This window comes from Anoplopoma fimbria, chromosome 15, assembly GCF_027596085.1.
Source record: "Anoplopoma fimbria isolate UVic2021 breed Golden Eagle Sablefish chromosome 15, Afim_UVic_2022, whole genome shotgun sequence".
Lineage (NCBI taxonomy): Eukaryota > Metazoa > Chordata > Actinopteri > Perciformes > Anoplopomatidae > Anoplopoma > Anoplopoma fimbria.
Window position 1 is genome coordinate 16453276 of NC_072463.1, and position 12350 is coordinate 16465625.

The 12350-nt window shown below is 39.5% G+C and overlaps 1 protein-coding gene across 1 annotated transcript in view; it reads right to left on the reverse strand.

Annotated features, from left to right (window-relative positions):
• The window catches only part of LOC129103128 (apoptosis-stimulating of p53 protein 1-like), a 44262-nt gene extending 33289 nt beyond the window's left edge, over positions 1 to 10973 (reverse strand). Inside the window, 1 exon segment of the mRNA XM_054613425.1 lies at positions 10758 to 10973. Coding sequence (XP_054469400.1) covers positions 10758 to 10766 — 9 coding nt within the window. The 5' untranslated portion in view covers positions 10767 to 10973.
• Positions 10974 to 12350: the final 1377 nt, after the last annotated feature.

Genomic DNA, 12350 nt, shown 5'->3' on the forward strand with positions numbered 1-12350 from the left:
CATGTTAATGTAAAGTGATAAGAAGACCGTTGAGATCTCTAGGAAGGGAAAAGGCGCAGACTACGTTCAAAAGCCATCTATGAAAGCAGCTTGTAACATGATACAACCATTAATCTAACTAAACAAGACATTAATCACAGCTTAAATTACCTATCAATAAGTGCTTGGATATACACAGACACACGCATGCAATTCCCTCTGAGCTTTGACAAAGGTTTAACCTGATATAAATTGAATACTATGAAATTAATGGATTTTGTGTGTCCATATTTGGTCCGAACTGTTCGGAAATCAAGTAAATCTTATTTAGTTTAGTTAAGAATAAAATAGCATATGTCAATATTATTTCAATCAAGCTTTACGTTTGGTTTATCATTTTTAACTTATCTGAAAAAGCAATATATGACTTCAAAGTATCAGCTGGGTAGAAATGATCCCCTCTGAAATAATTTTGTTATGAAATTCTCCAAATGCTGCAACCAAAAGATTAAAATAGCAATCAGAAAAGGACATTCTGTGTTATCGTCCGTGATGTCATCGCCAGTGTCACTGGTGATGTCATGTCAGATCGGCAGTCGGCAGTTGAAAGATAAATTTAGGGTAATCTGGGATAGGAGCAAACAGACACACCGAGGCACACAGACAGATACATATACACTTTTACTCTCTCAATGTAGCATTTTCTTTCTCTCTCTTTCTTTCTCTCTCTCGCTCTCTCTGCTTCCTTTCCTCTCAAACATTTAAAATAACCACTGTACAGTAATCGTCAGTATTCAGTACACCTATCCCAGATCATGTGAAGTATTCTCTGTTTGCATGCAGACGGACTGAGCAGGGACACATTCTCTTAAGCTTGGATTAGACATACACACACACGCAAAAAACCCTGCAAACACAGCAGGGGTTTTACTAGTCCACAAATCATTTAAAGCACGGCTAATCTTGGCCTCACGAGGGCTGAAATGTTTCAGTTTTACATGGTGGGAAACAGCATTTCTTTCACTGAAGGGCTGTCGGCAGAGATGAAAGGGGCGTTTTATATAATCAAATCATTCAGAGTGTTTTTTTCTCATTTGAGGCAGATAGAAGCAAGACACTTTCCTAAAAAACACTTTCCAAAATTGCCCTATAAATGCAGCACATACTGTCATTTTGCGTTGGGACTCTCTGCAGTTACGCCTCTTGTTCTCATACCTGGCACCATCATAGAGGTCCAGTAGTAGTAGAAGTAGAAGGCCTGAAGTCCGTCAGTCATGCCGACTTGGAGACTTTCTTGCTGGATTCAGCGTCTTTTAGAGCTAATGCTGCTAAGTACTTTCACTGGTAAAGACTTGGCAACACTTTCTCAGTTGAATTTTACAGACTCTTGCCAGTTTCTCAACATTTGCCAAGCATAGCTTCAAAACTCTGGAAAGGTTTTGTTCTCTGTAACAGAACTTCAAAAGTAGCAAGATGAAAAGGGTCCGACCTGAGATCACTGAACTGGACACCCTCTGATATTTTACATTTGACTGGACTGCTTTCACACAGCGCTTTAGCCAACCCACCCACTCACACCCACACACACACACACACACACACACACACACACACACACACACACACACACACACACACACACACACACACACACACACACACACACACACACACACACACACTTATACGCATACACATACATCAAAAGTGGCAAAGCTACCATGCACGGAACTGGCCTCATTATTGGAGGCATTTTGGGGTTCAGCGCAGAGACTTGCTCAAGGACATTTTGACATGTGTACAGGAGGGGCCGGGGACAGGGGCCGGTTTCTGGTTTCCATCCATGCAGTGTACCTTTTGAACTGTAAATGAGCTGCTTTGTGCAGTTGCAGATGTCTAAAGTTCCTCGCTTTTTAGTATAAAATTACAATTAAAAATGACTTATCCTACTTAATCATATTGTGTATATTGTGTACTAAGAAGCCAACGCTATCTATACACAACTAATTAGATGGGCTTGTTGTGAAATTGTGAATTTCCTCATGTTAATTAATCATATAGGACATTCTCACAGCATTTTTGACTTGTCATAGAAAGGGAAGCACTGGTGTTATGAATAATATGAATGAAGGCTCAGTTAAAGTGTCCCACTTCCTCAAGACACAATACCAGCTAAATGGAATTCCTCCTAATTCATATTGGAAACCCAGTCTGCTGTGGACTTTCAATATGGCCACTACAGTGTAGATTACAATACTGACTTCCACTCGAAAAAAAACCTCTATAGATAGACCAGACTATATAGGTCAAAAGCAGGACAGATTTACCAAAACACTAAATCATATATTGCTGTTTGATGGCTACCATTAGCTTACCGGCATATTATATATATTGTTTTATTATATCTGTATAAGACTGAACATGTCCATATCTATGCATAAGAAAACATCCCAGAACATATCATAAAATAGCAATCTAAGAATGGTTTGTGAAATATGAAATAAAGTCACAAGTGCATTCTTGTTCTGATCTTTTGTGCATTTGAACATAATGAACTCTCAACGAGGACAACTTCTTTCTGTCTATCAGTGGACAGGACACATATAAAATAACACACACACACACACACACACACACACACACACACACACACACACACACACACACACACACACACACACACACACACACACACACACACACACACACACACACACACACACACACACACACACACACACACACACACACACACACAGGCAGATTGAGTTGTGGTTCCGGTGCTGAATGGAGTGACTCTGGCTATTTTAGGCATTAGAGAAGGAGAAAGAGATAGACAGAGTCAAATAGTCAGAGAAACAGAGTGAGACTTTATGCAGGCAAGAGTGACAAACAGACTAGTTTTCTCTGTTAGTGTGCCGCTGCAAAAAAAAAAGAAAAAAACACACATCAATGCTCATTTTATTAGTTACTCCAGGGCATTTTCAACACAGTGTTTCTCATTTTAGGAGGGGGTGGCGGGATGGCACAGTGGCCCCAGCCTAATACTGAACAACAGCAAACTCCACCACACTCTGGGCTTTCCTTACATACAATGCATGGCACTGCGATTTTAATTTGACCAGTCCTTTAGTGATATATCTGAGTCATAAAGTCAGACTCACCAATGGTTTGCTGTTCCTGAGCTTCTTCTTCTTCTTCGTCTTCTTCTGTTTCCTGCACTGACTTACTTTGAAGTTCTTAGACACAAACACCAGTCGCTCCAACAGCAGCCCAAAGAAACGCTTCATTGGAAAACCATCGTCCAGAAACACACGCAGGAGTGTGCGCGCGCTCGTGTGTGTGCATATGTGTGTGTGTTTGTTGTCTAAAGATCATTAGTCGTGTGATAGAGAGAAAGCAGTGTCTTTGTAGGGAGGGAGCGTGTTTGAAATGTGTGAATGTCAGAGCGCAAGGGCACGGAATACAACTATGAGAGCGTGTGTCGGTGAGGGTGGAGGGGACGGAGGGGAGGGAGGGAGTCGCCTTTCAGTAAATTTGAGGAGAGGGAGAGAGGGTGAGGAGGAGAGGATGATGGGAGATAAGAAAGAGAATCTGGACCCTTTTCATGGATGTTAGTGGGGGTGGACCGTGATATTGAACTGATATTGGTTTTTATTAGAAAAACAATATGGTCCATAAACACCATCCTCCTCTGATATGATGGAGGTGCTGCTGTTCTTATTGTTTGAAGTCAGGTGTGACATTAAAAGTAATGTGAGTCTGATGGGAGGATTTTACTCATCAGCCATGAATGTAATCATTACGAGGCCTCGTGGACCTGTACCAATTGTTTTGCCACTATAGAGGTGTAGCAAGTAACCCAGTTTAAGGTTGTCGACCAGTGGAAAAGTTTACTTTCTCATTATGGTGTTGACCCTTACAAAATAACCTAAAATAACTTTAAAAAATCTAGGAATTACATACTTTTTTGTGCTACAAAAACTGATCTTAAAGAAAAAAGGTACTACTTTACCTTATCAAGGTAAAGTAATGCAACGATTAAGATGAGGGTATAATCAGGTTATCTCATGTAATATATCAACTTTACATGTTGTGAATGTACTATATATATATATGTATATCTTTTCTAGCAATCTTGCACTCAGAAGGTGTCTTTTGTACACTATTTGTTCATGCTCAAAAGCATATCTTGCCATATTTGTTTCTGTAAACATTTTCCACATACCAACTAATGTACAATATTTCATACCAAAGTCTAGACAGCATCAGATGTGTACAAATATTACACAGCTGACTTCTTGATTAGTTCGAGCATGTGACGACTGATTTGTCGAGTCGTAAAAAAAGCCCCAGACTTCTCGATGCCAAAACATTTTTTTTTAGCTCTGAGTCCAGCACGGCTGGAGCCGGCCGGGTCACCTCGGGTCAACACTAACACCTTCACTTACAAGATCATAAAAGGGACAGTACTGGCACATATTAAAGTACCGGTACTTAGTTTAACTTCTACATGTATACTAATGATTGGTGAGCTTTTTATTTGAATTTAATAATAATCATAATTATGCCTGATAAGTATATTTAGGAAACAGTTAGCAGAACTTCTATCTATATTTAAATGAGTTAATAGTACATGTTTCATGGACGATTACTGTAAAAGAAGAAGAAAAAGCCAAAACAGTATTCTGAATGTCAGACATGACCACCAGTATTGACTTGACTTGTGGAATGTAACTAAAAATAATCGTGAAAATATTTATTCTCTTTCTTCTAAATATTGACAGTTTTAATGTTCTAATATTAATATATCTGTGTGTGTGTGTGTGTGTGTGTGTGTGTGTGTGTGTGTGTGTGTGTGTGTGTGTGTGTGTGTGTGTTGTTGGTTATGGTGTGGACTGAAGCTGACCAGACGCAGCAGCGGTAATGCTGGAGGGGAGAGATTAGAGAGGCTACACTGATATACTGCAGCATGACTGCACTGATAGACACACTGAAACACACACACACACACACACACACACACAACACACACAGAAGGTACATTGGCAGAAGAGCCGTCTCGCTCTGTCACACACACACACACACACACACACACACACACACACACACACACACACACACACACACACACACACACACACACACACACACACACACACACACACACACACACACACAAGGTCACATGTTTGGTGCATGTGCTCAAAACAGCCACATTGAGATTTCTAATGCATCTATCGGAATGACGGAAAATCAGTAAACAGTGCGGAGGAAACCAGATAGAAGAGAGGTGAAGCAGAATGAAAAATATTGTATCTTACTAGGAATTACTGTCTATCGTCATTACCTTAATAAAGCCTATATAATTACTAAATAAATTCCTCAACAGACCAACAATAAGAAACAACCTCTTCTCTTCCCTCTTGACCTCTTTGTCGCTCCTGCTGACACACACTCACACACACACTGTAAATTTTCAGTCACAGATTACTTGTCGTGTGGATCCGACTGATATTTATGTCCCACAATCCTTTGAAACTGCAGCCAGGAGATGCCAGGCTGACCTATGACCCTTGACTTGAAGCACATCACAAATCAGAATGACTTGAAAATAAAAAAGGGGGATTTTGAGCAACATCAGACAATTTGAGGTCTGGTAACGATTCTCAAAGTTTCCTGTCAAAACAGTAATTTGAGTTGAGTAGAGAACAAGCAGTGTTTTCTTATAAATGGTTGAAGCACTTTCTGTGACTGCCATATTTATTCTTACAGCACTCAGAGGAAATTAAGAGGTACTGCCCTGCCTTTTAAGAGAGAGCGTGTGTGTGTGTGTGTGTGTGTGTGTGTGTGTGTGTGTGTGTGTGTGTGTGTGTGTGTGTGTGTGTGTGTGTGTGTGTGTGTGTGTGTGTGTGTGTGTGTGTGTGTGTGTGTGAGTTTGTGTTTGCATATGTGTCTCTTAGCAAGAACTGGGATTTTTATAAACAAAATGTTCTTCCAAGTTCTTGCAAAGGGACAGTACTGTACTTCCACCCACCACAGACAATACAAACACATACCGTCTCAGATAGAAAGTTAGACTCACACACACAAAAACACACTCACACATTGACTTCAAACTGATTTAAATCAGTGCAGGATTTTAAAAAATTATATAATTTTATAGTCAAAAAAACACATAAATTTGGAACACTTTTAGTTTTTCTGTAAGGTAAAGTAAGGTCAGCTGACCAGTGTGAATGTTTGCCTCGGTTCGGCTACTAAGAGCATAGAGAAAGTCACAAGGTCACATGGGCACGACACCACATCAGCTGTCACCAACTGCACACTGAGAGGACAACCGTATAGAGTCACAACAAAACTTCAAGTTCTGTTCCAGAAAAAGCTCATTCAAAAGCCCAATTACTTTGTAACACAGCAAATAAATACAAATACAGCCTTGGATCAAAACCTCACTTGAGTTGTTCAGATAAGTATTGTATATATATATTTTTTATTTTATTTTAATATAATTTTATATTATTATTTATTAATTGTTTTTAGGTGTCTTAAACAAACACCATTTCCTATTTAATCGACTCAACGTCAAAGGAGGGGGGGATGGAATGACTTGGGAGTGTTGGAGAAAGTTTTACGGTAAAAATGAAAACAAGTCAGGATTAAATTGCAGTGGCAAATGTTCATGGGAGCTGTAGTTTTAACACAGTTTTAACGCAGTTTAAATTGTTTCAATTTCGTATAGCAAGTGTACGCTTTTATCTTGGAATATGAAAAGTACACCAAGTAAGGCTTCATTTTTTTTAGAAAGGCAGATGACAGAAAATGCGGAATGATGGACGTTATGGAGTAAAAGAGGCCAGTTGAAGAGACGCTAGCAAGGACGTGATCTCATGATTTCGTCTCACAGCACAATGTACTCTAAACCCGCAATAATGGTTTAGTCTTTTTGTTTGTTTTATTGATTATGTCTGAGCTGAGGCCTATTCAGTTGATTATGCACGGTGAAGAGATATCTACATTTGTTTTTGTGAATGTGAATTATGTAATAGATATGATTGGATGCTGTCCAGGCTGCTGTAGCATTTTTCTTTGTTTGTGCAAGTAACCCATTTTAAATGATGATGGATTCTGTTGGGATCTGGGCTGTAGCGTGCTTATACCTGCTGTGCCAACCATTCAAGGAGAGTTATCCTCCTGGGAGTGAAATGGTATTCAGTCAGTTCCATCTGTCAGACTGTCTGCCCTGTGGCTTTTGTTGTCCCAAAGTCCGGTCCATTGTCCTGACTCCTTCCATGTGTTTTGTTGCAGTTCCTTTAAACGAATTGCATCTCCTCCTCCTACGATCTTGGGCTACACCTGAACTCTCTTTGGTCTTAAATCGAATCAGGATGATTTGAGAGCAGCTGGTGGAAGCCCACATAATCTTAATTTAATTTCTGAGGCATTTCAAACAACGGTCGGCTCACTAATGATGCATCATGGGAGGGTAGAGCAGCTAGTGTGGGAGTGGAGGAAACGGCTGCCATTTAATAACCACACATGAAGTCGTCCTTTTTTTAGGCAGTGCATCAGGAGAATTAGGAAAGTATTACACACTGAGGAGAAAATAGCTCAGTGAGGCCGCTTCAAGTAACACCTGCTAATAAGAGTCTATACTACATTACAATTACACTTTAGGAACTTGGCTTTAGCGAGCAACTAAGATGAATGAACAGTGGGATGAACTTTGATTTACGTTCTGAAGTGAAAGTGCTTCTTAAATCTGCATAATCACAAACAAAATGATGCTCCTGTGGTATTTATTTCTGACAACAGAATGGCAGTGTTGGCAGTTTGAACGTGTGAGTGAGACACAGTGGAACACAGTGACAGCTGGAGGTGATTTGTGTTTCAGACACCCCAGCTCCCACTGCCCACCCCCAGACACACACTCTCACATACACACAGGGCTGTCTCTATAGGAACTGCATGTGACTGAAGAAGCACGAGCTTCCACCTCATTGAGAAAGAAAACAATCCTTTCACTTCTGAAGAAGTATACCGTACCTCCTACTGTGTGTGCCTCTGAATGGTTTATGTCAATTCATTGACTTTCTTGAAAGCTTTCTAAAAATGGTGTCTTCATTGCGTTTCCTGTACAACCTCACAGAAACCGTGTACCAATCTCAATCAGCAATAAAAATAGATTCCAATATGCCCAAAACAATTCAAAACTTGGGTCTATAAATTATTGAAACCATATTTATATTCACAGGATAAATGTATTAAACCCCGCAAAAGAACAACACACTTAAACAATCTCTATAGAAAACACAGAGCATGTTTATTGGTTCCACTCGGCTCTCGACATGGAGAAGGCTTAACCGGCGGCTAACAGCTAATGCTAACAGAACCAACAGTCTAGAACAACTGCAACAGTGCTGACTAAGCTCAAAGTTTTTGACGTTGTCGGTCAGGATGCTGTTATCAGCTATGACCACCGTATGAATGCAGGGAAGCGTAATTGCAGAGAAGCATAAAAAGAGACAGCCATCATTTGTTATCCATAGAGCTATGTCGCGATGGATGGCTAATAAATGTGATTTAGCAGGAACAACTTTGTGTGTCCATGTCAAATAACAGTGGTGGCAGCATAGTTGCCAGCTCTCTACCCAGGAGAATATGTGTTGGCTGCTCAACATTTCAGAAGAAGTTGCAAGATGATATCATGCACTGTTTTGAATTTGCTGTTTCGATCATGTGAGCTGCCCCGTGTTTGCAGAAGTGAAGGCAAAAGCTAAGAAGGAAGACGTACATGAAGTGCTTTAGGAGCCAATACAGTTTTCCAAGCAGTCTGAAGAGCTAAGTGAACTTGTTGATAGCAGCTTCAGGCGAATACTTTCACAAGGGAAGTCAGGGCTGAATGTCACAGAGCTATGGTTGACACTGGACGGTAGAAGCTAAAACTCCCTGAACTTTAGGAAAAAAAGGAAGAAAGGAAGGTCTGAACCAGGAAGAACATTCACGGTGAGGTCAAAGGTCAAGGTAGAAGGGTGTTTTCTCTCTTTCGCTCTTCTCTCTCTCTCTCTCCGCAGTTAACACATCTCTATATCTTCAGTGTATTGTCCGAACTTGACAGCAGCCCAACCCAGCCACAAAGAAACGTAGTGTTTTCAGTCTGTGTGTGTCTGTGTGTGTGTGAGAGAGAGAGAGAGAGAGAGAGAGAGAGAGAGAGAGAGAGAGAGAGAGGGAGTGATTAAGAGAGTGGAAGATTGATATAGGAAGGACAGGATGGAGGCGGGAATCCCGATGGTTCACTTATTTTACAGTTGGTTTGCAGGTAGAAACTCTGTCATGATTGAGAGGGGTGCCAAGAGATTTTTTACAATAAACGGTTACAGTTTGCCAACTTTAGCCAACATGTGCATGTCCCCAAAATCTCCCAATCTACCATTAACTACTGAGCAGGAAGTGATCATGCATCAATAGGACATCTTTAAAACTATTTGAAAACGTCATCAAATGCATGCATGTGCCATTTCAATATTGTCTAAGGGCCTTCAGTATTTGGGCTGAGTAGAAGGGCATTAATGCATTTCAATGTGCATGAGTATAAATTATGCATATATGCAATTACGTCTGTCTAAACCCAAAAATATAAAAATGTTTCAAACAATTATGAATGAGTACTTGCACCACACTCACTCACTCTCTCTCTCTCTCTCTCTCTCTCTCACACACACATATTGTCAAGACAGCAAGGAGAAAGTGGAACTTCTGATTGAAACCTTCAGAATAAAAGCCTCAGTGATAAACCAGATAGTATCTTCTTTGGAGCAATTCGACAAAAATGAAAAGCACAAATGCATAAATTAATTGCCAGAAACAATATGTATATGGAGAGTATGTAAGGTAGTCTATCTAAACATGTAACAAAACTAAATTTACTTGTCTTATACCAGAACACTTTGCAGGGTATGTAGCAGTTTCAAAGTCCAGGACATTTAACTTCAAACTGTGGCAAAAGAATTTGGATTTTGCTGATGCTACAGATTTAAGTACCACCTTTACCGGCCAGAAAAATAGAAAGATGTTTATTAATTTGTATTTTTAAACAAAAATAAATACGATATTTGTATTTTGACATCATCATTTATGGGGATTAAGTTTTTGAAAATGTGATAATTGAATTTTACATCCTTTGCACACTTAAAACTACCGTACATGGCTTTGACCAATGACCATTGAAAGTAACCTTGAGGGATTATGAACCAAATGGCCAAAATGTAAACTCCAAAAGTTAAGTTCCCATTTTGAAAAACAGCGCGCGCAGCTTCCGGTTTTGATCTGTTTCATTTTGGTAAATTGGTAGATCTCAGAGCGCTCAGACAGTAAATCACGGTGATTTAACGGTGATTTAACGGTGTTCAAACAGATTATTTTTTTCTCTAGTCATTTAATACACATTACCTTTAAGCTCCTTGTCTAACGTGCCTTTAATTAGAGATATTAAAATCATACTTTCCGGAAAAAAGTTTCACGCGCCCTGCTTTCCTCTCCATTATTTTGGGAACTTATTATTATTATTATTATATATTGTTTTATTCTAAGAGAGAAAGTGTTTCAAACGTATTCATAATGATCATTTCAAAATGCAGAATGACATTAGGTAAATGTAAAACAACTGTCTGCTCACCGCTCAGTTCAACGGGAAAGACTCACAGCCGTGTTGGTACACAGACCATACATTTGAATTAAAGTATATATAGTTTTAGTACATTTCATCAATGAGAACTCACCGGCAACATTCCTGCTGATCACTCTTCCTGTCCCGTTAGGAGAAGTTACTTTGTTTCCCTCTCCAGTCCTCCTCTCCTCTTCTTCTCCTCCTTCCTCTCTGTTTTCTCGCTCTTTCTTTGGTGGTATCAGGTAATTTTCCATACAACCAAATCCTCCTTTATTCTCCTTCTTCTCTCTGCAGACAGATATCCAGATGCCCAGAAAACTAAAACTCCTGCTCCTATCCACTTTCCTCTCTCAATCCCTCCCTCTTCCTTCCTCCCTCTCTCTCTCTCTCTCTCTCTCTCTCTCACACACACACACACACACACACACACACACACACACACACACTCTCTCTCTCTCTCTCTCTCTGAGTGTGCTGTTTATACACCGGGAGAGGAAACTACAACTAAACACCAGTTGTAGTTTCACTGTCAGATGTTTTCACTGGTTTCATCCTTTGGTGGATCAGCGGTCTGGTCTGCAGGGTGAACTGGGTCACCGTCCCGCTGATCCCTCCCACCGGCCCCCGGGCTCCTCCTCCATACAGTACCAGTCAAAAGTTTGGACACACCTTCTCATTCAATGGTTTTTTCTTTATTAAAATGTTTTTCTACATTGTATTACATTACATTCTTCAAAGTAGTTGAATGAGAAGGTGTGTCCAAACTTTTGACTGGTACTGTATGTTTATTGGTTTTATACATTTAACACAATTTTACATACATAAATGAACCTTCCCCCCAACCTGAACATATGGCAGTATATAAAATAACAATAAATAATACAAATATCACTTGAAAATAAATAAATGGCTAAATTATACAGTACCAGTCAAAAGCTTGGACACACCTTCTCATTCAATGGTTTTTCTTTATTTTTATTTTTTTCTACATTGTAGATTAATATTGAAGACATCCAAACTATGAAGGAACACATATGGAATTATGTGGTAAACAAACAAATGCTCAACAAACCAGAATATGTTTTATATTTTACATTCTTCAAAGTAGTTGAATGAGAAGGTGTGTCCAAACTTTTGACTGGTACTGTATATATATATATATATATATATATGTGATATAAAAAAAAACGAAAACTATTTTCCCAGAAATTCTAAGTCATGTTATTTAAATTGAGAGTGTGTGAACGTTTCCCCTTAGCTTTCTTTTTATTGTCTACAGTTGATTTGTGACAGTTCGGTGCTCTAATTTACAGTATCTGACTCCTAATAATGATCTTATTTTTATTTCACAATGTTGAATTTAGTATAATATCATGACTCATGTATTTCCCTAATTTTCTTTTTTGTCTTTACATCCCTCCATCTGAATAAAAAAAATATATATAAAATGAAAAAAAGCAATATTTTTGACTCCACGGGACATTGAACACACACACACACACACACACACACACACACACACACACACACACACACACACACACACACACACACACACACACACACACACACACACACACACACACACACACACAGTGTCGTGTAGCTTACAGCGAGCTTAGAGATGTTCAGCTGTCATATATTCAGCAGATTATCACAGAGCTGTCCTCTGCTGCCAAGGACGCTGTAGGCCTCTGTGTGTGTG